We start from the raw sequence: 27,755 nt of genomic DNA, 5'->3' as shown, positions 1-27,755 counted from the left end.
GCACAGTGCCATTGTACAAAGGCAAAGGGGATAAGAGTGAGTGCTCAAATTACAGGGGTATAAGTTTGTTGAGTATTCCTGGTAAATTATATGGGAGGGTATTGATTGAGAGGGTGAAGGCATGTACAGAGCATCAGATTGGGGAAGAGCAGTGTGGTTTCAGAAGTGGTAGAGGATGTGTGGATCAGGTGTTTGCTTTGAAGAATGTATGTGAGAAATACTTAGAAAAGCAAATGGATTTATATGTAGCATTTATGGATCTGGAGAAGGCATATGATAGAGTTGATAGAGATGCTCTGTGGAAGGTATTAAGAATATATGGTGTGGGAGGCAAGTTGTTAGAAGCAGTGAAAAGTTTTTATCGAGGATGTAAGGCATGTGTACGTGTAGGAAGAGAGGAAAGTGATTGGTTCTCAGTGAATGTAGCTTTGCGGCAGGGGTGTGTGATGTCTCCATGGTTGTTTAATTTGCTTATGGATGGGGTTGTTAGGGAGGTGAATGCAAGAGTTTTGGAAAGAGGGGCAAGTATGAAATCTGTTGTGGATGAGAGAGCTTGGGAAGTGAGTCAGTTGTTGTTCGCTGATGATACAGCGCTGGTGGCTGATTCATGTGAGAAACTGCAGAAGCTGGTGACTGAGTTTGGTAAAGTGTGTGAAAGAAGAAAGTTAAGAGTAAATGTGAATAAGAGCAAGGTTATTAGGTACAGTAGGGTTGAGGGTCAAGTCAACTGGGAGGTAAGTTTGAATGGAGAAAAACTGGAGGAAGTAAAGTGTTTTAGATATCTGGGAGTGGATCTGGCAGCGGATGGAACCATGGAAGCGGAAGTGAATCATAGGGTGGGGGAGGGGGCGAAAATCCTGGGAGCCTTGAAGAATGTTTGGAAGTCGAGAACATTATCTCGGAAAGCAAAAATGGGTATGTTTGAAGGAATAGTGGTTCCAACAATGTTGTATGGCTGCGAGGCGTGGGCTATGGATAGAGTTGTGCGCAGGAGGGTGGATGTGCTGGAAATGAGATGTTTGAGGACAATGTGTGGTGTGAGGTGGTTTGATCGAGTAAGTAACGTAAGGGTAAGAGAGATGTGTGGAAATAAAAAGAGCGTGGTTGAGAGAGCAGAAGAGGGTTTTTGAAATGGTTTGGGCACATGGAGAGAATGAGTGAGGAAAGATTGACCAAGAGGATATATGTGTCGGAGGTGGAGGGAACGAGGAGAAGTGGGAGACCAAATTGGAGGTGGAAAGATGGAGTGAAAAAGATTTTGTGTGATCAGGGCCTGAACATGCAGGAGGGTGAAAGGAGGGCAAGGAATAGAGTGAATTGGATCGATGTGGTATACCGGGGTTGACGTGCTTTCAGTGGATTGAATCAGGGCATGTGAAGCGTCTGGGATAAACCATGGAAAGTTGTGTGGGGCCTGGATGTGGAAAGGGAGCTGTGGTTTTGGGCAATATTGCATGGCAGCTGGAGACTGAGTGTGAACGAATGGGGTCTTTGTTGTCTTTTCCTAGTGCTACCTCGCACACATGAGGGGGGAGGGGGAAGGTATTCCATGTGTGGCGAGGTGGCGATGGGAGTGAATGGGGGCAGACAGTGTGAATTGTGTGCATGGGTATATATGTATGTGTCTGTGTATGTATATATATGTGTACACTGAGATGTATTGGTATGTATATTTGCATGTGTGGACGTGTGTGTGTATACATTGTGCATGGGGGTGGGTTGGGCCATTTCTTTCGTCTGTTTCCTTGCGCTACCTCGCAAACGCGGTAGACAGCGACAAAGCAAAATAAATAAATAAATAAATATATATATATATATATATATATATATATATATATATATATATATATATATATATATATATATATATATGAGTGGATGGGCCATTCTTCATCTGTTTCCTGGTGCTACCTCACTGATGCAGGGAAACAGTGATCAAGTATGATAAATATAAATATAATCTATTATCATCACATGAGATCACTATTTCCCATGTCAGCGAGGTAGTGCTAGGAAACAGACGAAGAATGGTCCATCCACTCATACTCATATACATGTACATAAAGGCTTCTTTCTTTGTTTTCTTTGAAATGTAGTAATACAGAAGGAATTTCGATACCCTACTCCTACCACTCTTAAATTGTCATTTATAACATGCATGAGATACATGGATAGTATTCTTTCTCCCCTATCCCTCCAGGCTCTCCCCTACTTACAACCTATGTGAGTTACGACCATCCGTACAAACAACCGTAAAAAACATAAATAATAAAATAAAAATTATGAAATATGAAGGAAAGAATCTTAAATAAAAACTACAGAATAATATAATAAAGCTGGTTAATAAAAAATAAGACAATCACGATAGAAATTGAGTAGGATAAAAGAATTCTACATACCATGCTGACAAGCGTCTGACTCACATCCATTTCAAGATCTGACCGGTCAGTCAGAATGGAACTCAGACATATGTTATGGAGGGGGTGTATATAAAAGATCCAGTAACGTCCCACAGCCCCAGCTCACACTGACATATATACCAAAGCTTTCACTCGATTCTCCATCCACTCTTACACATGCATTTACTCCTCTATAAAAGACTCTGCCACCATCCAACAGTTGTCCCTCTAACCCATATATCCTTAAAACATTTCATAAAGCATTCCACTTGACTCTGTCATGTGCTTTCTTCAGCTCCATCAAAGCTGCATACAACTTCTCACCTTTTGCTAGATACTTTTCCTAAGTGATCTTCACCATAAAAATCTGATCCATGCATCCCCTACTTTTCCTAAAATCCCCTTGCTCCTCACTTATTCTGCATTCAGTCACTTCCATCACTCCACCAATCAGCATTCTTGCATACACTTTCTTGATATACTAACAGACTCATTCCCCTATAAATGCTACATACATCCATCAGACATTTTCATTTGAATATAGGAACAATAATAGCTTTCAACTGATTCAAATACACACCCTTCTGTTTTCATGCAAAATTACATATCACATGCATCCACTCTATCACACTTTCTCTTCCATACTTCAATATTTCAGCCATAATCCCATCACAGCCTCATTATCATCCTTTTTAAATCTCTTTTTGCAATAGCCCTTACATTTGCATCCTCTTCCTTCCATTTTCCATACCCATGCAAGTAACAACTGCTCCCTCACCTCCCCCATTCATCAATCCTTCAAAATACTCTTCCCATCTTTCTTTCACTTCCTCCTTTTTTGATTAAACAAACTCCCTCACTTCTCACATTAAGGCTTCCACTCTTGCATCCACTTCCTTCCAGTACAATTTCTTATCTTTTACTAGTTTTTTCACCAAATTTTCTTCCAAAATCTTCATCTACCCTTTCCTTGCTTTCCTCTATCACCTTCTTAACATTCCACTTACACATCTTATATTCTTCCCAACCTCCTTTGCTGAACTTCCACAGGTATATTCCGTTTGAGCAATCTACCATATGCCTTTTTCTTCTCTTCAATAGCATTTCTGATCTCTTCCATCCATCATGCATTTCCCTATATATTCCTATACCTAACGACCTTGTATCCAACTAGTAATTCTACAACCTTTTAAGGGTCTTTCTTTAAACATCTTAAACACCTCACTCACACATGACTGCACCCTCCTTTCCTACTCCTCCTTGCATTCTTTCTGACTCATCTTCTCGCTTGCCAACACTTTTATCTCTCCATTCTTCCTTACACCATACCTCCACTTCTCCCTGATCCTCAACTCCACAAGAACTGCAAAATAGTCAGTCTCAAAAGAAACCTTTCACAACTCTAGCATTTAGCATGGCCTCTCTCAATCATTCATCCACCACCACATAATCAATCAAACCCTTTTGCTCTTCTCTTCCATCATATCTCATCCATGTATATCTGTGGACCATTCCTTCCAGTACAATTTCTTATCTTTTACTAGTTTTTTCACCAAATTTTCTTCCAAAGTCTTCATCTACCCTTTCCTTGCTTTCCTCTATCAACTTCTTAACATTCCACTTACACATCTTATATTCTTCCCAACCTCCTTTGCTGAACTTCCACAGGTATATTCCGTTTGAGCAATCTACCATATGCCTTTTTCTTCTCTTCAATAGCATTTCTGATCTCTTCCATCCATCATGCATTTCCCTATATATTCCTATACCTAACGACCTTGTATCCAACTAGTAATTCTACAACCTTTCAAGGGTCTTTCTTTAAACATTTTAAACACCTCACTCACACATGACTGCACCCTCCTTTCCTACTCCTCCTTGCATTCTTTCTGACTCATCTTCTCGCTTGCCAACACTTTTATCTCTCCATTCTTCCTTACACCATACCTCCACTTCTCCCTGATCCTCAACTCCACAAGAACTGCAAAATAGTCAGTCTCAAAAGAAACCTTTCACAACTCTAGCATTTAGCATGGCCTCTCTCAATCATTCATCCACCACCACATAATCAATCAAACCCTTTTGCTCTTCTCTTCCATCATATCTCATCCATGTATATCTGTGGACCATCTTGTATTGAGAAGAGGTGTTTGCAAGGAATAAGCCCCGGTCAGGACAGACATCCATAAGATAACTTCCATTCTCATCTACTCCAGGCATTCCCCATTTACCAACTATCTTGCCAATCATATCACAACCCACCTTTGCATTCATACCACCCAATACAACTACCTTTCTCTCACTCTTAAAACTGTTTATTCAGTCATTCAAATTTCTCTAGAAACACTTCTTTTCATCCTTACCTCACACAGTCTTTACAGTCACAGGTGCAAAAACACACACCAATGCATACTTCATAATTCCAATCTTTCCTTTCACCAACACTATTCTTTACTAATTCCATCAATGTTCTGTAACACTCTTCCACACTCTCTGTAATAGCAGAGTTGTGCATCCTTCTTTCCCTCTTCTCTGATAATTTACATTCATTCTTGTCCATACCATTCCTCCTTCCAAGCTCTTCCATGACTTGCATTTATCATTTCCATTTTCACTCCATAAACCCTGCATGAGGATATGGGTTTCACTTATCACCAGCACATCCCAATTATAACTTTAAAATTTCTCCACAAGCTCCCTCCTTTTACTCTCACCAGTTATTCCATTTACATTCAGCTCCAACACCCTTAATCACTCGTCCCTTTTACTCCTCGTCATAACTAGTAAACTCTAGTGCTGATTCTTAGCCTTTAACAAGCCAATGGCAGAGGGCAACTCCTATAAGGTTGCAATGTTTCCCAGAGGCAAAGTGGATCCTCAATTGTCCAAAAAAAACAAAAACCCAGCACATCTAAAGAATGAGTCTTCATCTGAAAAAAAAACTATTACTACTATTTCCAAGACATTCTTCTTCTTTACCCTCAAGCTTTGGTTCACTTAGAACCAGATCATCTATGTTTCTTTACTCAAAAATGCTATTCATCTCTCCTCCTCCTCATCTTGGTTATATTACACACATTTAGACATCTCATCATGAGCCTTCAAAGAGGATAAGCACTCTCTGCTTTGCTCCTTCTTCTGCTCCATCTATGACATGCAGGGGATACGGAGGTAAAATTTTTTCTCCCTTGCCCCAGGATTGATAATATTAGTTTTATTATTCATTTTCACACTATTGCCATTTCCTGCAATAGTGAGGTATCACAAGGAACAGATGAAGAAAGGTCACATTTGCTCACATCCATTCTCTAGCTGCATACCTTTCATCCCCCTGCATGCTCACTCAAAATCTTTTTCACTCCATCCTTCTATCTCATTTTGGTCTCCCCCTTCTTCTTGTTCACTCCACTTCTCACAAAATATGTTTTCTCTGTCAACCTCTCCTTACTCATTCTCTCCATATGTCCAAATCATTTCAGGATACCCTCTTCAGCTTTATCAACCACACTCTTTTATTACTACACTTCTCTCTTACTCTACCAAACCACCTCATACCACATATTGTCCTCAAACATTCAATTCCAACACCTCCACCCTCCTCCACACATCCTCAGCTATGGCCAATACCTCATATCCATTTAACATTGTTGGAACCACTATACTTTCAAACAGACCCACTTTGTCCTCCCGATGACATCTTTCCACACATTCCTCAATACTTCCAAAAACTTCACCCTCTCATTCATCCTGTGACTCACTTCCACAGCCATAGTTCCATTATCATTATTGTTATCATAAACATTTCAGGAAAATCTGGTGAAATGTACTGCTCAGTATAAAAGCATACACAGATACCAGCTTGGAACATAAATGTATACATACTTAGACAAGCATGGGTGAACAAAACTATTAGCACAAGCATATCTAAACTAGAGGCAACGCATACAAAAAAAAAATCTGCTCTTACCTTGTTTACTTAATCTTGATGAAGAGAGATTACTTGACACAGATTCTCCCCGAGACAATACTGTCACTCCACCACTGTAGCCCCCAAAACTATGTGATTTAAACACTGGTGGTCGCAATGATTTTGGATGATGAGTATCTCTGCTTTCAAATGATTCTACTTTTGGTAATCTTCCAGGTCTGGTGGGCAAACAAAAGTTATAATTATGACTTTCATATAGTAATGAATACCTTTACATGAACAAGACTTTCAAATGCAAAATCTTTGTGCACAGCAAAATGCAGGTTTTGAAGGTTGAAAAACCTTTTCTCTCTGAGCTGGTTCCCTGCAAGCATTCCTACTCTCATCAAATTTGTAAGGAAGCTCTCATTTGTTCACCTTTTCAAGTCAGTCTCCAGATCACTATAGCCTTTTGTTCATTAAACAGCTTCACTCTCAGCAAACTCGCAACCACTATTAGGTCAACATCACTGACTCCCCTTCTCCCAGCCATTCAAAACTCACAATTCACAGATCATGATGCCACCCCAAGGCTGTTAAAGTCACTCTCCCATTAGGCTCTAGATTAATAAATGCTCTATCAGAGAAGGATAGCACAGAAACTAGGCAAAAATATCTGTAGAGAGTTGGAGAAGACCTTCCAAAAATAGATACAGGTATGAGAAAGACTAAAACAGCAGGTTGGATAAGTGTTTCTAAATCCTATTAAAGTTAACATTACCATAAGAAATGCTGTTCAACCTCACAAATACTCTGTCCTTCCTTTATGAATGGAGCTACTCTGGAGAATATCAAAGACATATTAAGCATTCTCATTTACATAAGTCCTCTTGAAAATGCTAAGATATAAGTCAGATTTTACCATTAAGGAGAAAATCTATATCCTCAGGGGTCCTTGAACACAGCAAGATTAGTCAGAAAATCCTCCATGGATGGTCAAAGAATAGCCTTCATCTCTCCCCAAAAGCATATTTGATAACCTTGGTGCTCTCTAATATATTTTTGAAATATACAGATACAAGCTGTTTGATCTCTTTGAGTGTTTGCTTGGCATTAAACCTGCTTTCCTCCAGGAAAATAATTGAAAGAGAAAATTTTGAGAACAACCAATACCAAGCTCCCTGTGAGATGAAATCCAGTTCATATGAACGCAAGACTAACTATCAAAATTTAAGGAGAATGGAGGTTCAACTTTCTGCCAAGATGAAATGGTCTCTAAAAGTGGTCCTCCCATTTCATTGTAAGATACTCCAGAGTCAGAGTAATCTGATGAAAAGGATGAAGAAGGGACCATGGCCTACTTGGACCTGACAGGCGTTCTTGATCCATATAAAAGGGCCAGGAAAAATCTTCAGAAGGAAATCATGTGGGATATGGTATTTTGGAAGAGTTCACAAACTGTGATGTATGATCTCAGTACTATCTACGAGACTTAACTCATTGTTTGGGGTTGCTACATATATCATGTATACCCCCACAGTGGAATTTAAAAATAAAAGTTCTATCTTTTCCACTGCATGAAAAAGATATATTTCTAAAACAAAATATAGAAGACAATATGGCAGATCTGTATGCACATCGGTGAGTACTGATGAAATTTTTTTCAGAAGAGTCAAGGCTGTCACCATGGCTTATTCTGCCAGCCATATGATGCAACCCTTACCATATGACAATAAGTATGCACATATTTTACATCAGTGTTATCATTTCTTACATTCATACATATATTGAAGTTATCTACACAATAATGCTAGTTCTTCTATTATAAATGACTGATGTTTTGATATTTACCATATACATGCATAAATTCATATATTCATAGATTGTACTCTTTTCTATTTTCAGTAAATACTTTTTATATGGTACACTTGAAACACAAATGTGCATACAGTCACATTTTGTTCAGTACACATGTAGTGTGTTTTCTGTTCTCTTCTCTGTCCCCGAGTGGTTTGGGCACAAACATGACAACTGCGCCAGGTTCGTTACTCACCTGTAATGGGCAAGATAGGTTCTCAACCAGTGATCTCTCCTTGGCCATGCTATAGTAATGTACCAACATTGATTAACCCATGTCTTTGATCTGAGAGAGTGAGTAAGAATTATTGTATCACTCTTCAACACAGCAATAATATAGGCATGACAAGTCAAGAGGCTGGAGCTCAAGTTCATCCTCACTACTGTCTTTATAACAAAAAACAAAGTAATGCATGTCTTTGGTAATGGGATGCAGGACATATTTATGTTTATTCCACCTTATGACTTTCCTATAAATATTCCCTTCAGGCACATCAATCCTGCATTTTTTTCTACCTATTTTCCATACAGTGTTTTGCCAGAGGGAGAGGGGGATGAGAGAGCCTTTGCCTTGCTATACTTTTCTTCTACTGCTTTTAAAGGTTCTGTTTTTTTCCTTTGAGTAATGTTAAGGCCAGACCACCTCATTTGGGCCTTGGGTCTGTGTGGTCTCTGTATCTATGTAACACCAACTTTTCACCGTCTATCAACTTGTTTTTATTGACACAGGAAAGCATATGCACAAAGCGATTATCACATTTCACACATAAATGTTAAACTGATGTAAAACTACTTTACCACTTTTGCCACTGTGATGATGGCATGCATTTTTACTCCACCTAAACTGTCCCACATGCACCAGCGTTCCGTTTATGTAAATACCGGAACAATTTTGAGCTAGTACACCAATTAGCCACATACAATATACAACCTCTGCCTAAATGACCCAACTTGGAAGTCTTCACCATGGATCCTGACATCTAATTCCTCATCACCATGTAGTCACTTTCTATATTACAAAACAAAAATATTTACTCCAAATTGATGGTGTTTCAAAGAAATGTATTTATGAATCCCAGTCTCCCTTTCCACAGCATGAGAAACTTATTAGTGCCCAAATCTTAAGACAGCACAAAATTCTCTTTGCATTTCCCCTGGTGATCATGGAGCATTAGTTTAATAATCCAGTTTGTTGTTAACTGTAAGTGGCTTATCTGTTAAATGAACGAACCTATTAGGTTGTAGAAAGCAATTTCAGTGCACAATTTTCCCAATACTTTAGCTCAGACATCTAACTAGTGTTCCAATATTCATGTTTCTTATGGGTCATCACCACAATACACAAAAACTTAAACATTTCACCTCATTTCGTGACAGTGAAATTGGACAGGTCAGAGATGTTAGTTATGTCTCTTCACAAAACTATGACAAAAGTTTGTTCCAGTCACAATCTTGTCCATCAAATCACTATCAGAATACTCAATAAATAGGTCTTGAAGACAGAATAAGCATCTGTTATACCTGAATTACTTCTATCAAAAACAAACCGCCCATAATGCAAACCATAGATGCAATGCTGCACCACACTGCTGTTTCGCTCTACTAGCACCTCCCCTCCTCACTCTAGGACTGGGTCATCTTCACCCTCATTGTCTGCTGTTCTTCCTCCTCCCTTTGTTCTTCCACATTTTTATAAAAGATTTGTTTGATTGATTTACTATCACTCTTCTCTAAATTGTTATTATTCTTTTTTTATATTATTAAAATTTGTCATTGTCTCCCGCGTTAGCGAAGAAGCGCAAGGAAACAGACGGAAGAATGGCCCAACCCACCCACATACACATGTATATACATAAATGCCCACACACACACATATACATACCTATACATTTCAACGTATACATACATATACATACAAAGACATAAACATATATACACGAACATATTCATACTTGCTGCCTTCATCCATTCCTGTCGCCACCCTGCCTCATTCCCTCCACCTCTGACACAAATATCCTCTTTGTCAATCTTTCCTCACTCATTCTCTCCGTGTGACCAAGCCATTTCAATACACCCTCTTCTACTCTCTCAACCACACACTTATTATTACCACAAATCTCTCTTACCCTTTCATTACTTACTCGATCAAACAACCTCACACCACATATTGTCTTCAAACATCTCATTTCCAACACATCCACCCTCCTCCGTACAACCTTACTATAGCCCACCCCTCGCAACCATATAACATTGTTGGAACCACTTTTCCTTCAAGCATACCCATTTTTGCTCTCCGAGACAACGTTCTTGCCTTCCACACATTCTTCAATGCTCCCAAAACCTTCGCCCCCTCCCCCAGCCTGTGACTCACTTCCACTTCCATGGTTTCATCTGCTGCTAAATCCACTCCCAGATATCTAAAACACTTCACTTCCTCCTGTTTTTCTCTATTCAATCTTACCTCCTAATTGGCTTGTCCCTACACCCTACTTAACTTAATAACCTTGCTCTTATTCACATTTACTCTCGGCTTTCTTTCACATACTTTACCAAACTCAGTCACCAGCTTCTGCAATATCTCACCCTAATCAGCCACCAGTGCTGTATCAGCAGGGAACAACAACAAACTCACTTCCCAAGCCCTCTCATCCACAACAGAATGCATACTTGCCCCTCTCTCCAAAACTCTTGCATTCATCTCCCTAACAACCCCATCCATAAACAAATTAAACAACCATGGAGACATCATGCACTCTTGCTGCAAAGCAACATTCACTGGGAACCAATCACTTTCCTCTCTTCCTGCTTTTACACATGCCTTACATCCTCGATAGAAACTTTTCACTGCTTCTAGCAACTTACCTCCCACACCATATACTCTTAATACCTTCCACAAAGCAACTCCATCATATGCCTTCTCCACATCCATAAATGCTACATACAAATCCATCTGATTTTCTATGTATTTCTCACATACATTCTTCAAAGCAAACACCTGATCCACACATCCTCTACCACTTCTGAAACCAACTGCTCTTGCCCATTGTGATGCTCTGTACATGCCTTCACCCTCTCAATCAATACCCTTCCGTATAATTTACCAGGAATACTCACCAAACTTACACCTCTGTAATTTGAACTCACCTTTATCCCCTTTGCCTTTGTACAATGACATTATGCATGCATTCCGCTAATCCTCAGGCACTTCACCATGGATCATACATACACTGAATATCCTCACCAACCAGTCAACAACTCCCTTCTTTAATAAATTCCACAGCAATACCATCCAAACCCACCACCTTGCTGGCTTTCATCTTCCACAAAACTTTCACTAACTCTTCTCTGTATACTAAACCATTCTCCTTGACCCTCTCACTTTGCACACCACCTTGACCAAAACATCCTTTATCTGCCACTCTATCATCAAACAGTCATCAAACCTTCAAAATACTCACTCCATCCCCTTCTCACTTCACCACTACTTGTTATTACCTCCCTATTAGCCCCTTGCACTGATGTTCCCATTTGTTCTCTTCTCTTACACACTTTATTTACCTCTTTCCAAAACATCTTTTTATTCTCCCTAAAATTTAATGATACTCTCTCACCTCAACTCTCATTTGCCCTCATTTTCACCTCTTGCACCTTTCTCTTCACCTCCTGCCTCTTTCTTTTATACATCTCCCAGTCATCTGCACTATTTCCCTGCAAAAGTCGGCCAAATGCCTCTCTCTTCTCTTTCACATACAATCTTACTTCTTCATCCCACCATTCACTACCCTTTCTAATCTGCCCATCTCCCACCTTTCTCGAGTCACAGGCATCTTTTGTGCAAGCCATCACTGATTCCCTAAATACATCTCATTCCTCCCACACTTCCCTTATAACCCATTTGCTCTCACCTTTTTCCATTCTGCACTCAATCTCTCCTTACACAAGTCTCCTTTCCAAGCTCACTTACTCTCACCACTCTCTTCACCCAAACATTCTCTCTTCTTTTCTGAACTTCTACAAATCTTCACCTTCGCCTCCACAAGATAATGATCAGACATCCCTCCAGTTGCCCTTCTCAGCACATCAACATCCAAAAGTCTCTCTTTCATGCGCCTGTCAATCAACACGTAATCCAATAATCCTCTCCGGCCATCTCTCCTACTTGCAGATGATGTTTGAGTCATATGTATCTAATATGTCCGTGTAATAATTTGAGGTTTCTTGTATGGCTTGTGGAAGGCAAAACTGTTGAACTGTACACTTTGGCATTGTGATGGTTACTATCCACTTAAGTGGAAAAAATATAGATTAATGAATGGAAATACCCTCTGAAATGTCAGTAAGTCATTTCTGACAGTTTACATGAATACTACCATGTATGGACTTTTAGAAAAATGAGATCCCACACATGGGATACTTACAGTCAACTCCCAGAGTGTCCTTTATGTGGGATATCAGTAGCCAATGGATTAAAATGACTGAAATCCATCAAGCAAGTCTCAACATTGGTGAATGATCCTAAAGGGCTTTCTTTACTTCAGACAGAGAAATGCCTACCTGAGGAGGATCATAGTGAGCCCATAAAAGGGTGGAGTAGCCTGTAAACAAATTAGAGAAGGCTTTGTCGGCTTTGATATATATGAAGGTATACCCTAAGGTCCTGCTTCAAATGAGTTGTTCAAAGTGTATACAGAGGGAGTGTTAAAGGTTGTGGAATTAGTATCTGGATACAAAGTTGTGAGATATAGAGATATAAGAAAAACAGGGAAAATACACGGCAGTTGGATGAGATTAGAAAAAGGCATATTGTAGATTACTCAAAAGAAATCTACTAGTGGAAGTTCTGCAAAGGAGGAAATAAGAATATAAGATAAGTAAACAGAATGCTGAAATGTTGATAGGGGAAAGCAAAGAAAGAGTAAATGAAGACTTTGGAAGAAAACTGAGTTAAAAGTGTAAGAAAATAAGAAATTGTACCCGAAGGAGGTAAAAAAGGAAAGAGGTGAATGTAAGAGTGGAAATGTAAATGTGAGAAGGAGGAGAATTGCAAAATCAGGATATAGTGAAAAAAAGATATAAGGAGTATTTTGAATAACTGATGAATGTGAGTGAAGGTGAGGCAGCAGTGTTGCATGCACGTGCATGGAGGATGGAAGGAAAAGGATACAAGCGAAGGGGCCTACAGCAAGAAAGGAGTTAAAAAGGGCAATGATGATGTTGAAGGTAGGAAACATCCTGGAATGAATGAGATTACAGCTGATATGTTGAAGCATAGAGGAGAAAGTGTGGAAGAGAACATGCATTTGATATGTAATTTACCATGGAAGTAGAAAGTTGTGCCTAAGGAATGGGTGAAAGCAATTATTGATATGGTATCTAAAGAGAAAGGTACTAAGGATGTATGCAGCAATCATAGGGGAATAAGTCTGTTAAGCACACCAAGAACACTGTATGCAAGAGTGTCGACAGACAGGGTGTTGAAGGAGACTGAGTGCAGAATAAGTAAGGAACAAAGGGGTTTTAGGAAAGGTAGCATATGTGTGGTTCAGATTTTTGTGGTGAGACTGAAAGTGGAAAAGTATCAACCAAATATTTAGAACCTGTATGGAACTTTTATGGATCTGGGGAAAGCATATGACAGTCATGTAAAATGCTTTATGGGATCTACTAAAGATACATGGAGTAGGAAGAAATCTGTTGGTTGGTGTAAAAGCCTTTACTAGGATAGCAAATCTATGTGAGAGTGTGAATGGAGAGTTAGCTGTGTTTCAGTATAAATGTAGGTGTGAGGAAGGGATGTATAATGTCACCTTGGCTTTTTATCATATGCAGGTACACCACCGATTTTCCGGCAACTGATGGTTCGGCACCTTGAAATTACCATGGCCACCAGACTAGTTTACTGGGTGGCCACAGATGGCGTTGTGTGTAGGGCGTGCTTATTTACATTCTTTACACTGCACTTGTTGGTGGTGATACCACAATACTGTGAGATTCTCAGCTTATTTTGGTTAAATTTAACAATAGCTATGGCTTCTAAGACATATGAGAGTGTCATTCATGGTGTCAAATGTAAACACCAGTCCAAGATAAAGCAGAACTGTTGAAAAAAAAGAACCATGGTGTTTCAGTGCACAAGCTATGAGATGTCTACAGTATTGGTTCATCAACTGTTTAATATATAAAGAAGCAAAGGGAGAAAATATTAAAATTCTATGCAGACAGCAATTCCAAGAAGCAAATGATGATTAAAAAACTATGAAAGATGCTAAGAGTACTGAGCATGATCGAGTGATGATGGAATGGTTTCGAAAGTGTCGGAGTGGACTTGTAAGGTAGCATAATAATGGACCAGGCTTAGTTGTTCCATAAAGAACTTAAATTACAACATAGTGAAGGATGGCTTCAAAGACTCAAGAAGCGTCATGGAATTTCCATGAATAAAGTGTAGAGAAAAGCGGTCTGCAAACCACAAAGGAGCTGCCAAGTATGTGGACGACTTTGTGAAACTCGTAGCCAACAAGCAGCTCAATCCTGAGCAGGTGTATAATGTAGACAAAACTACATTATCCTGGCAATGCACACCTAGTAAAACACTAACAACAGAAGACCCTACAGGATTCAAACAATTTAAGGACAGACTTACCATCTTAGGGTGCTCAAACATTTAATATTTGTTTAATATAAATTTCTATCAGTCCATGGTATACTATGGACACATGGGAGATGTATAACTAGTGGGTTAGAGGTGTGTTGATGAATTATTACATGACCACAGTTGGTCCAGCAAAATGGTTAATCTAGTAAGGCATTGGAACCAAGAGTGCCGGAAAATCGGTGTTGCACCTGTACATGGATGGAGTGATAATAGCGATAAAAGTAAAATGGGGGGAAAGAAGTGCAGAGATGGAGTGTGGTGGTGAGGTATGGTGACTAGTGGCAAGCCTGTTGGTGGATGATACTGTTTTGTGTGTTGAAGGTGAAAAGGAGTTGCAGAAGGTTGCACAAGGTTGTAAGTGTGTTTTAGGTGTGTAAACATGGGCAATTTAAGGTAAACATGAGAAAAAAAATAACGTAATGTTGTTTGACAGGAAACAGAGTGAAAGTATAGATTTTGGAAAGCCCTTTAAAATGATAGAAGAAAGTGTAATAAGCTGTTATAGATATGGAGGAAGAAAGACTGAAAGAAGGAACAGAATTCAAGTATTTAGGTGCTATCTTGAGTAAGTTTGGTGATATGGAAGGAGACATAAGGGAGAGAGCAGTTTAGGGTAGAAGAATCATTGGGTGTATGTGACTAGTGAAGTCTAGTTACTTAGTTACTAGTTCACTAGTTATGGAGACTTTACTGCTGTGGCCACCCCTTTCAGGGAGTTCCAGGAGGGAACAGGCATCAGAGATATATACAGACAGAAGGTGAAACTATGGAAGTGAAAAAAGGATTAAGAACAGTATAGTCTTCCTGACCCTGACCTATACAGCCAAAACAGAGACATGAAATGAGTCACAGAGGGCAAGAATTCAGGCTGTGGAAATGAGCTATATGAGAGGAGCATGTAGTATAAGAAAGAATCAAGAGGTTATATAAGAGTTTCCCTGGGGATAGGGGACAAAGAATACTTCCCATGTATTCCCTGCGTGTCGTAAAAGGCGACTAAAAGGGGAGGGAGCGGGGGGCTGGAAATCCTCCCCTCTTTTTTTTTTTTTTTTTTTTTTTAATTTTCCAAAAGAAGGAACAGAGAATTGGGCCAGGTGAGGGTATTCCCTCAAAGGCCCAGTCCTCTGTTCTTAACGCTACCTCGCTAATGCGGGAAATGGCGAACAGTTTGAAAGAAAAGAAAAAAAGAGAGGAGCATGTAGTATAAGAAAGAATCAAGAGGTTATATAAGAGATTTGATATGGCAGGGAATGATTAATGAAGGGGTAGAAAGGGTTAAATGTAATACTTTGAGGTGGTTTGGGCATGAGAAAAGAATGCAAAATGGCAAGTTTACAAGGTAAGAGGTTGGCATGAGAGGAAGACCTCCTGTGGCAAAGGAATACAGAGTGGAAGAATACTGGAGAGAGAGAGAAATGGTGGAAAAATGCATGGAATGGTGCATGCGAAGGAGACATGTAAGAAAAGGGATAAGGGGAGACTCTTTAGCCATGCCACCCACCTTGATGGGAATTCCTGGAGGGAATGAGCATAATTGATATAGACAGACATATATAGAAGAAAGGTAGACAAGCTTCAAAACTCTGTGTATGAAAGGATCTTGGGACCTGACATTGTCCTTAACCTGTTGCTCAAGTCCTACATTGGGAGAATAGTACAGAAGACAAAATACCTAAAGGTAAATATTAGAAAAAGCTTTCAAATACAGTTCATGGATAGAGAAATATCTAGCAAGCTGGCTAAAACTAGAATATTCTTCCTAAGTTTGTTCACTGCTGCTAAAAATACACAAAAAGAAAATAGAGAAGGTCCAGAGAAGGATAACAAAGATGGTATCAAAATTACGAAAGCTGAATTACAGGGCTATTCAATAAGCCTTAAGCTTGCCCACCACTTTGCACCTATCTATGAGTACCTATCACAAGATTTTGCTATGGCAGCAGGGCTAACATGTAGCACTTACCACTAAACTTCTACATTAAAGTATGACATTCCTCTTGCATGTCTCTCCTTGTCTTATCCTATGTCTTGCTCGTTCTACATTTTTTCTTAGAAAGTATTCCACTAGTGTAGTTATATATTTCATGTTCATTAAGTATTGTCTCTAACCATGAGTCTAATCATCTTTTGAACAGTCCTGTAGTCACTCCTTGTAAATTTCTTAAATCATCAGGTACCCTACTTAACAATTACTCCTCTTTACTTGCTGGACAATTCTGTATCATTGTCTGAAACCTTTTTGTTATCTTTCCAGAATTTCTCTTGACTTTATGATTCAGCATCTTATTTGCCTGGTTGCTACCAGGTTTAAAACATTGTTCCTTATTCCATTTAGTTGTTACCAGGCATACATTATCATGTGTCTCTTCCTTTGCTATTCAAGACTGTAAAGCTGTAGATCTCGGGATCTTTTATTGTCTTTCATGTGCTCAAGTCTGTTTATCTTAGTTTATGAAATGTTTCATATACTCCTTATCTTGTTTAACTCGATCTATTCTATTGGTGAACATACAAAACAGCAGTATTCAAGTTTACATCAAATATATAATCCAACATTTTCATCATGAACTGCCTGTTTCTTGTTGCAAATGCTTTCAATATCATTAGGCCTAATAGTACTATCTTTTCAATATATATGTATTTCTTAAATTCTAGGTTTTCACTCATAATACTTCCCAAAGCTTTTGACATTTGCTTTACTTTCTAAGTATTTTCCTGTAGGGCCTCTGTAAGCAGGTAATGAAATAATGTTATCTGTCCTATGACTTATTTGTTCATATTTCTCTTACTAAAATTCCAGTCTCATCTGTCCATCTGTAGATGTTATGCTAGTATTTTTCTTGATCCTCCACACACACTAATGCTATACTCTATTATCTCTGAAATCAAGTTAACAAAGAGTATCTGTTGGTCTGAAATTCTTTGATCCATTTTCCTGTTTTTTCTTTATGTCTTAACACCTTCTTTAGTACCACTCCATTGTTTACTTTCTAAAATGCTTTTGCAAAATCAAGAAAGAGTCTATTTTTTCCCCCATTCCCCAATGTTTCAAAGGTCATTGTAATGAGCTAGTAACTGTGTTTAAGAGGTTGTACAAGGAACAGATCCATGCTGTCCTTTATCTCTTGAGTCCTTTTAAAATAAGATGTTCCAATAGTGTTCTTTTATCACTTTTTCAAATACTTTAATTATGTGCAAAGTCAGGATGACTGGTCTGTATTGTTTTGGCAGTAATTTAGATCCTCCTATGTATTCTGGTGTAACATATGCTATTTTGTGTAGTGTATATCTGTTATGCTTGATTTGTATTTGCTTTATCCAAGTAATATTGTTTGAGATTTGGCTATAGTTTCTTTTGTCTTTTTTCAAAAACTTGCTTGAATTCCATCTTGCCCTAGGGCCAAATTTTCTTTAAAGTTGATCATTTGCTTCAACTATGTCTCTTTTTTAAAGTTTATATCTTTTTTATGCTGAAGGCTCCAATCACGGACAAAAGTCCACATCAAGGCTGGACCCTAATTGAAATAGAATTATGAAATGGAAAAAGAAAAGACAAGATAAAGTTTTTAGGACTTTTTGATGTGAAAGACCTGTCTTTTGAAATGAGCCAGGTCACAGTTATTGAGAAAGACATGAGAAGGTTGAGAGTTCCAAAGCTTTGATGTGTAGGGAACGAAGCAGTTGTCAAAACAGGCCACCCTTGAGTTGCTCATGGCCACACAATAATCATGTGATGCAGCAGCTTGATGAGTATTACATGGTCTAGCTAGTGGTAGAGACACAAGCAGCCAGCTCTCAGGAGTAAAAATCAAAGAAATACCTATAGAAGCAGGAAAGTGAACCAACATTGCAGCATAGGGCAACGGGGTCAAGTTTGGAAGTTTGCCTTGGCCAGTTTATAGGTCAGACCGCTTTTGACTCAACTCTGTCAACTATGGATACAGAGAAAGAACCACCCCAAAATGTGAGAGAAGTGCTCCTTACAAGGATGAATCAATCCCTTGCATAAATGGAGCAACTGTTCAGAAGAGAAGTTTCGACATCTAAACAGGACACCCAGTTTCTTAAGAGGCAGACTTAGCTTTTCCTGTAATGTGGGGTTTCCAAGAGAGAGTGGATGTTACAGTAATACCAAGTATGTTCATTGAGTCAAGAGGTGAAATTACAGAACTGTAAAAGGAGAGGCAAGAATTGTGAGGAGTTCTTGATAGAGAGACGGGTAGACATTGGGTCTTGGAGACATTAAATTTAACAAGATTTTGTGTACCTCACTGAGATATCCTGTCCAAGTATGAGTTTATTGAGGAAGCTGTGTCAAGACAAGATGGAGATTGAGTGAGAGAAGAGTTAGCATTAATGAAAGATGTGACTGAATGCACTGTTCAGTTGTTAGCATATGAGTGCATTGGATTATTTGTGGAGGAGAGGAAATCGTTGAAGGAAGAAAAGCGTAGGGGACAGGACAGAACCTTGAAGGACACCACTGTTGATGGAGAGATAGATCAGCCAGAAAAGCAGCTAGATATCAAGGAGCAAAGTGAGAGAGGAAAGCCAAAAACGGGGAGCGTAAAGATGAGACCCCGATGCCACACCCTGTCAAAAGCTTTAGATAAGTCAAGGGCAACTACATACACATGATTCCCCCAAATCTTTCAGGGATGATGACTAGACATCCTAAGATAGAGAAGAATATCAACAGTGGATCTCGCTTACAAAAGCCATACTGGTGAGCAGAGAGAAGACTGTGATTCTCGAGGTGTTTAAGGATATGGGAGTTGAGGATGGATTCAAAGACACTGGAAATGGTAGATGTCAAAGCAATAGGATGATAGTTAAGGGGGTCTCTTTTCGTTAAGTTTATATCTATGGGTGCATGTTCAACATAATGTTAATATTTCATCATGCTCTCTTGAACTAAACACTGACTTACATTGGCTAATTAACATTTGACATATTCGTCTGAGTTCATGTACATAAATATCGCCATCCATGAATGGTCTAATCTCTGATAATATGTTTCTTTCTCTGTTTATGTAAGCAAATAGCACTTTTGAGTGAGGACTGACCTGATCACAACCTTCAAGTTCTTAAACCAGACTGATGATACAGTCAGTGAACAGTTCTTTGAAAGATGTAGGGATAAGACAACCAGAGGATATACCAAGAAATTTAGCAATAAACCTTAAGAAATGGGTATAGAAATACTTTTCTAGAAGAAAAGTTGGAACCATGAACTAAACTGGGAGAGGATGTGGTGAATGTGGAAAGCATACAAAAGTTAGAAAAAAATTATGATAGCATAACATGGAGAGATGGCATCCTATGAGTGTAAAACCCTCTACCCATGCAGTACATATGGGTAATTACATAATGACATTATGTCTATAGACATAAATACCAAAATATGTCATGTAATAGTATCACTCGACTTGCTTACAAGTGGTTACTCTGTTAGTGAAAAGTCACCTTTGGCCAAATAATACTGTTCTCAATAAATGAAAAGGAGTACAGTCTCATTGAGGAGCTTCTCACTCCAAGGAGTCCATCATTTCCCTGCTCCTGTTTACAGTGTTGCCTCAGGGATGCAGGAGTCCTCTAAAAGTAATATAATCCATTATATAATAATACACAATCATATGGCCCCCTAAACCCAGCAACATGGAGTGCTAAGAATCTCCAGTTTTCCATCTGACTCTACAGCCCATTAAAGGGAAGGCTCAGACAGAAGGAGTTCCAGCCCCTCTTTCTGTCTCTGATAGACCTTCCTCTTTTCCTCTTCACTATACCAACATTTGTGGTCTCTCTAGTAACCTTTGATCACTATACCAACATTTGTGGTCTCTCTAGTAACCTTTCTTCTGTTGAACACCATCTATCAAGTACCTCTCCTAATAGCTTACTTCTCTCTGAGATCTAGCATTCTAATGATGTTCTCATTAGCTCTCTTTTCATATTCAACTATAACCTCTCATGATTATGTTTCAAAGGTGGTGTCTGAGCTTATTCTAACATCAAGACACCTGTCAACACCTCGATAACCTTAAGTCCCCAACCTTTGATGTTATGTGGCTTAAGGTCTGTTTTCCAACTACCATACTTTTCCTTTCTTTCATCAACTGCTCTCCTAATTCTACAAATTTTATATTTTTCTTCAACTATCTAAACTCCTGCCATGAGACAATAGCATCTTCTCACCTGTAAGCCGAGATCCTATACTTAGGGGATTTCAAGGTTCACTAAAGGGAGTGATTGAATTCTACCCACACAGATGGTGGAGGGATTGAAGCTTAAACATTCTCCACTCTCAATGATCCAGAGTACATCATTTCCCACCCTACCCATATTTCTGACCACTGTGGGTACTTTCCTAATATTCTGAATCTGTTTTTCACCTCTAATCCATCCCACTGTAACTATAGAATCTTGCCCTAAATGGTTCATATGATCACACTCTCATACATATATCCAGTCTAATGTCATCTCCCCATCCTGCAGTCCCTTCTATGCATGAATATTGGCACCTCAACAGAGCTGACTTGAATAACTTATATATATATTCTTTTCTGACTTTCCTTGAGTAAATTACTTTCTCATGTGGCAGTTTCTGTATCCACCAGAAGCATAGTAGAGGTTATGTTGCGGGAATGGAAGCATTTATCCCCTCTTTTTCCACGATGACCTCTTCTTCCAACCCATAGTTCAACCATTCCAGCCACAAGACCATTCAAGCAAGGGATCAGGCATATTGGGCTTGGAAAACTCTCCATCCTCCAACTTCCATTCATCAATGCCCGTAATCATTACAGGTTATTATTTTTTATTATACTTTGTCGCTGTCTCCCGCGTTTGCGAGGTAGCACAAGGAAACAGACGAAAGAAATGGCCCAACCCCCCCCCCCCCATACACATGTATATACATACGTCCACACACGCAAATATACATACCTACACAGCTTTCCATGGTTTACCCCAGATGCTTCACATGCCTTGATTCAATCCACTGACAGCACGTCAACCCCGGTATACCACATTGCTCCAATTCACTCTATTCCTTGCCCTCCTTTCACCCTCCTGCATGTTCAGGCCCCGATCACTCAAAATCTTTTTCACTCCATCTTTCCACCTCCAATTTGGTCTCCCTCTTCTCCTCATTCCCTCCACCTCCGACACATATATCCTCTTGGTCAATCTTTCCTCACTCATTCTCTCCATGTGCCCAAACCACTTCAAAACACCCTCTTCTGCTCTCTCAACCACGCTCTTTTTATTTCCACACATCTCTCTTACCCTTACGTTACTCACTCGATCAAACCACCTCACACCACACATTGTCCTCAAACATCTCATTTCCAGCACATCCATCCTCCTGCGCACAACTCTATCCATAGCCCACGCCTCGCAACCATACAACATTGTTGGAACCACTATTCCTTCAAACATACCCATTTTTGCTTTCCGAGATAATGTTCTCGACTTCCACACATTCTTCAAGGCCCCCAGAATTTTCGCCCCCTCCCCCACCCTATGATCCACTTCCGCTTCCATGGTTCCATCCGCTGGCAGATCCACTCCCAGATATCTAAAACACTTCACTTCCTCCAGTTTTTCCCCATTCAAACTCACCTCCCAATTGACTTGACCCTCAACCCTACTGTACCTAATAACCTTGCTCTTATTCACATTTACTCTTAACTTTCTTCTTCCACACACTTTACCAAACTCAGTCACCAGCTTCTGCAGTTTCTCACATGAATCAGCCACCAGCGCTGTATCATCAGCGAACAACAACTGACTCACTTCCCGAGCTCTCTCATCCCCAACAGACTTCATACTTGCCCCTCTTTCCAAAACTCTTGCATTTACCTCCCTAACAACCCCATCCATAAACAAATTAAACAACCATGGAGACATCACACACCCCTGCCGCAAACCTACATTCACTGAGAACCAATCACTTTCCTCTCTTCCTACACGTACACATGCCTTACATCCTCGATAAAAACTTTTCACTGCTTCTAACAACTTTCCTCCCACACCATATATTCTTAATACCTTCCACAGAGCATCTCTATCAACTCTATCATATGCCTTCTCCAGATCCATAAATGCTACATACAAATCCATTTGCTTTTCTAAGTATTTCTCACATACATTCTTCAAAGCAAACACCTGATCCACACATCCTCTACCACTTCTGAAACCACACTGCTCTTCCCCAATCTGATGCTCTGTACATGCCTTCACCCTCTCAATCAATACCCTCCCATATAATTTACCAGGAATACTCAACAAACTTATACCTCTGTAATTTGAGCACTCACTCTTATCCCCTTTGCCTTTGTACAATGGCACTATGCACGCATTCCGCCAATCCTCAGGCACCTCACCATGAGTCATACATACATTAAATAACCTTACCAACCAGTCAACAATACAGTCACCCCCTTTTTTAATAAATTCCACTGCAATACCATCCAAACCTGCTGCCTTGCCGGCTTTCATCTTCCGCAAAGCTTTCACTACCTCTTCTCTGTTTACCAAATCATTTTCCCTAACCCTCTCACTTTGCACACCACCTCGACCAAAACACCCTATATCTGCCACTCTATCATCAAACACATTCAACAAACCTTCAAAATACTCACTCCATCTCCTTCTCACATCACCACTACTTGTTATCACCTCCCCATTTGCGCCCTTCACTGAAGTTCCCATTTGCTCCCTTGTCTTACGCATCATTACAGGTACCTTATACATAAGGCAAAGTAATCCTTCATTCAAAGGAAGCATGATAACCTCTTCGTCATCCACTGACAGGACTCTCTGGTTTTTACCTAAGGGCGTCATCTATCAAAAGGGCTTTCCGGCCTTTAGCTAAGGTCATAGTTAACAACTCTGTCACTCTACTTTTCCTTCACCTTTCCATTCTGACAGTACTATAGCTGTCTCTCCCATAAACAAAGCATCTCTCTTTGGTTCCTGCTTCTCCTCTAACTCTACCTTGGATAACTTTAACATTTTTTTGCCTCCTTATGCTCCTCTTACTAATCCTATGCCCCTCCCCGTGATCTTTCAGAGTGTCCAAAAAGCACTTCTCTCTCTGAACACAAGCAAAGCCTCTGAACTTGTATCTGTGCTTGCTCATTTGTTCCATTTCTGTTTAAAAACCAGAACTTTTCTTCTTGGAAGCAAGTGATGGTACATCCCATCCCTAGGGAGGAAGACTGTTCTAACCCCTTGAACTATTGTCATGTTGTCTTGACTTCTACCATTTCCAAAGTGTTTGAATCCCTCCTCAACTCTCAAATCCTTAGACATCTTGAATCTCATAGTCTTCTCTCTGATCATCAGTATGGCTTCTATTAAGGAAGATCTCCTGGTGATATTTTTTTCTTATCTTATTATGTCTGATTATCATCCATAAAAGATTTTGGGGAATCCTATGTAACTGCCCTTAACATATCCAAAATCTTTTGACAGGGTTTGGTATTGGGGACTCATCTCTTTAAGTACCCTTCTTTTGGCTTCCCTGCCTCACTTTGCTCCCTCATATCTAGCTTCCTCTCAGGCTGATCTACCTCTGTAGTTGATAGATCAGCCAACTCCCTTTCTCCATCAACATAAAAGTCCTTCAAGGTTCTGTCCTGTCCCCTGTGCTTTTTCTCCTTTTTATCAATGTTTCCTCTCCCACAAATAACTAAACGCACTCTTACACTGACAACTCACTGCATTCCTCAACATCCTTCAATTCTGCTTCTTTCACTCAATCTGCATCTTGTCTCAGACTTGAACAGGATATCCCAGCAGGTCAGATGAAATCTGGTTAAACTTAATGACTCCAAGACCCAGTTTCCACCCTTCTCTTTGCTTCTCAACAGTTGCTCAAAAAAAGGATTCATTTGTCCTTGTATGGAGTACTGCTCTCACATCTGGGGTAGTTCTAGCTCTGCATCTTTACTTGACAGAGTCGAGTCAAAACTTGACCTGCTTGCCCTACACAGCAATGTTGGTTTACTTTCCCTCTTCTACAGGTATTACTTTGGCTTTTGCTTCTGAGAGCTGACTGCTTGTGTGCCTCCACAACAAGGTAGACCACACAATACTTGACAAGCTGCTGTGTCACATGATTAATGTGCAGCCACTGGCAACTAACGAGTGGGCCATTTTGATAACTGTTTCTTTCCCTACACCTCGAGCTTTGGAACCTTCTACCCTTTCATATCTCTCTCAATAACTGTGAGTTAAAAGATAGGATTTTCACTTTCTCCAAAACTTTGTAAACATTTTGCATTGTCTTTTCTTTTTACCTTTCATAATCCTTTCTAAATTTCAATTAAGGCCTGGCCTTGATGTGGACTCTTGTTCCATGATGGGAGCCTTCAATGTATAGATAAAAAAAAAAACTAAGTACCCATTTTACCAAACATCTCCAAGGGATGGATGAACAGCTGGGTTTGTTGTGAGGAGACTGTTCTTTCCAGGATGTGAAAGGAGATTAAAAAGTTGGTGGCTACTTTTTATATCAAAGAATCATTACTTGCATGCAAATCTCATCTAAAGTTGCTAAATAAATTCTCCTTGACACATGGGATTAAGCATAAATAATTATGCTACAAACAAAGTTAAGATAAAATTTCAAGACAGCATCTTCCTACCCCTAATTCAATCATTATACCATTACATTATATTTTCTGCTGCAGTAATCATCTTCAATAACTAATGTGCTGCATTTTTTGCAAGATTATATGTATGTCTGTACAAAGCATCAGTGTTTACTGATGTAGACATATGCATATAATTCATGAGAAAAATACAAATATCTTTACACACTTTAACCATTCATTTCTTCAACTGTTTACCTTAGCCTATGATTGTCATACTGATGCTTTCGATGTGAGATCTCTGAATCAATGAAAGTCCAGTTTCTTGATTCATGCCATCGTGTATCATCCTGAGAATTTCTGCGTGAGTCATGGCTTCTGACAGGGGAATCACCTAGACCATCAGTAGATGACAAGGACTGAAACAAAAGCATGCATATTAACTCACTATTCTAACTCTTAAAGCACAAACAATCAAAAAAGATTGGTGATACATTTCTTCCTTGAAAATATCTATGATATTGTCAAACATCTTCAAGCAGTTTTCTAGGTGGATGAAGTTTGTCAAAATTCTTTAACTTACAGTTGAGAAGATCAATTAATCATTATTGTCAATAACTAAAACAAACTTATTATACTGTAATACTTTAAGACACCTGAATATATTCAGACTTTTCTTTAAGCATATCTTTATTTCTATCACCTAAAATAAAAGGCAAATATATCTTAATGATCATGAACATATCATCAAATTAAAGCTCACAAAAGATCAATCGAGAATATTTTGTACACCCAGTTAAAACCAAAACATTTCACAATATCTATAATTCTGTAAATATATCATCATTGTATTGAGAGACAAAGGAAATATTCAGCATTCACAACCAAGATATCTGGGCTTGATCTCAGGGTTAAGCAGTCTTTTCATCTAGTTACTTACTGACTTGCACCGAGCCCCATGCTCTGTAAATTCCTTTACTAAGCTAACTTTTTCACCTGGGAAGATGCCACTCTGAGTGGGTATTGTCATGAAGGATGTTAGGAAGAGCTTTTTGTAAACATTTCCATCATGTGAAATATTTCTGTAATACTTTGCAAAATCATAGCAACAGGAAGCAGTACATAAGAAACAATGGGCAACTGTAACTATACATGCATCTTTAAAGGATGTGAAGCAGAAAAATAACACAAAACCTAAAAATTCAATACTATCATCACTTTATTCCATTCATACAAAGAACTATATTATGCAACTGCAAAATTAGTTCCAATAAACAAAGATGATATAAAATCATGAACACTGTATTCAACTTTCATCCATTACAAAGTAAATGTCAAAATTTTCACAATGATCTTACCATAACATGAAAGCATAAAAACTAGCACATGGTTCACCTTCATTCTTATGTATAACTACTCATAAGAGCTTAATTCATTTCTTAAGCAATGATATCACCTCTTTCTGTCTAATTAAATTCTGATATTCAGAAAATACTAGAGTGAGGAACCTTAACTATGTGCAATACCTGATTAGCCAAATTTCTAATCTGAAGTCTGCACATATAAGGAATGTCCACATTTATGAAGACAGATAGAAACATGCTGTGAGCTAATACCTATACAGAGATTGAAATATTTGTGAGCTCTGAGCTCTATTACATACAGACTCTCCCCCTGAAAAGGCACAATAGCAAGTTAATTTGTTGGTAAAATGAATGATACTCCTGATATATACAAGCATTCCAACAGTCCAGCGAGATTCATTTCAACAACATTTCAAACTAGGCAATTTTTTAGGCTACAGAATTTTCCCACTAAAACTTGGTACACACTACTGGCACATGCCTCTACTGACATTCATATTCCAAGTTAGCACTGGTTTCAGAAAATTCAGACCAGGCAGTCACCCTCCTCCTCCTCCTCCACCCTCCCCCTCTTCCTCATGAACTTAACATCATACAATAAACTTAATTATAATGATGATTAACAGTCTTATAATCATTCTTACCCTTTTAATCCCATGAAAGGTAAAATAGATTTATATCTATGTAAATCTAACAGTTTTGGTGATTTACACTAGTGACTAGTGAAACAGCATTGTCAGTTGCACCACTTTCCCAAAACAGTGACCTAAGTTTATAAAATGAACTTTTCTCTACCTTCAAAAGCATATCAGTTTTGTTTCACTCCTTAAAATTCCCTGATTACTGTTATCAGCTGTTTTATGTCATCAAATATCATAAGTTTATTTTCAATCAAAACTGGTCAGCCATTTCATATGAACTTACTTCTGTACAATGGCAGTATTCAATTATATGACAATGTGACAATATCAG

General features: G+C 39.0%; 1 protein-coding gene across 26 annotated transcripts in view; it reads right to left on the bottom strand.

Moving 5' to 3' along the window:
• The window catches only part of enc (R3H domain containing protein encore), a 944,198-nt gene that overhangs the window by 220,753 nt on the left and 695,690 nt on the right, over positions 1–27,755 (bottom strand). For all 26 annotated transcript variants that reach the window (XM_071685668.1, XM_071685684.1, XM_071685751.1 and 23 more), the window contains 2 exons: positions 25,678–25,838; positions 6,367–6,545 (listed from right to left, as the gene is read on the bottom strand). In XM_071685668.1, coding sequence (XP_071541769.1) covers positions 6,367–6,545; positions 25,678–25,838 — 340 coding nt within the window. The remainder of the gene's footprint in view (positions 1–6,366; positions 6,546–25,677; positions 25,839–27,755) is intronic.

Source organism: Panulirus ornatus, chromosome 3, assembly GCF_036320965.1.
Source record: "Panulirus ornatus isolate Po-2019 chromosome 3, ASM3632096v1, whole genome shotgun sequence".
In the NCBI taxonomy this organism is placed as follows: Eukaryota; Metazoa; Arthropoda; class Malacostraca; order Decapoda; family Palinuridae; genus Panulirus; species Panulirus ornatus.
This window is presented reverse-complemented; position numbering and strand designations above follow the sequence as displayed.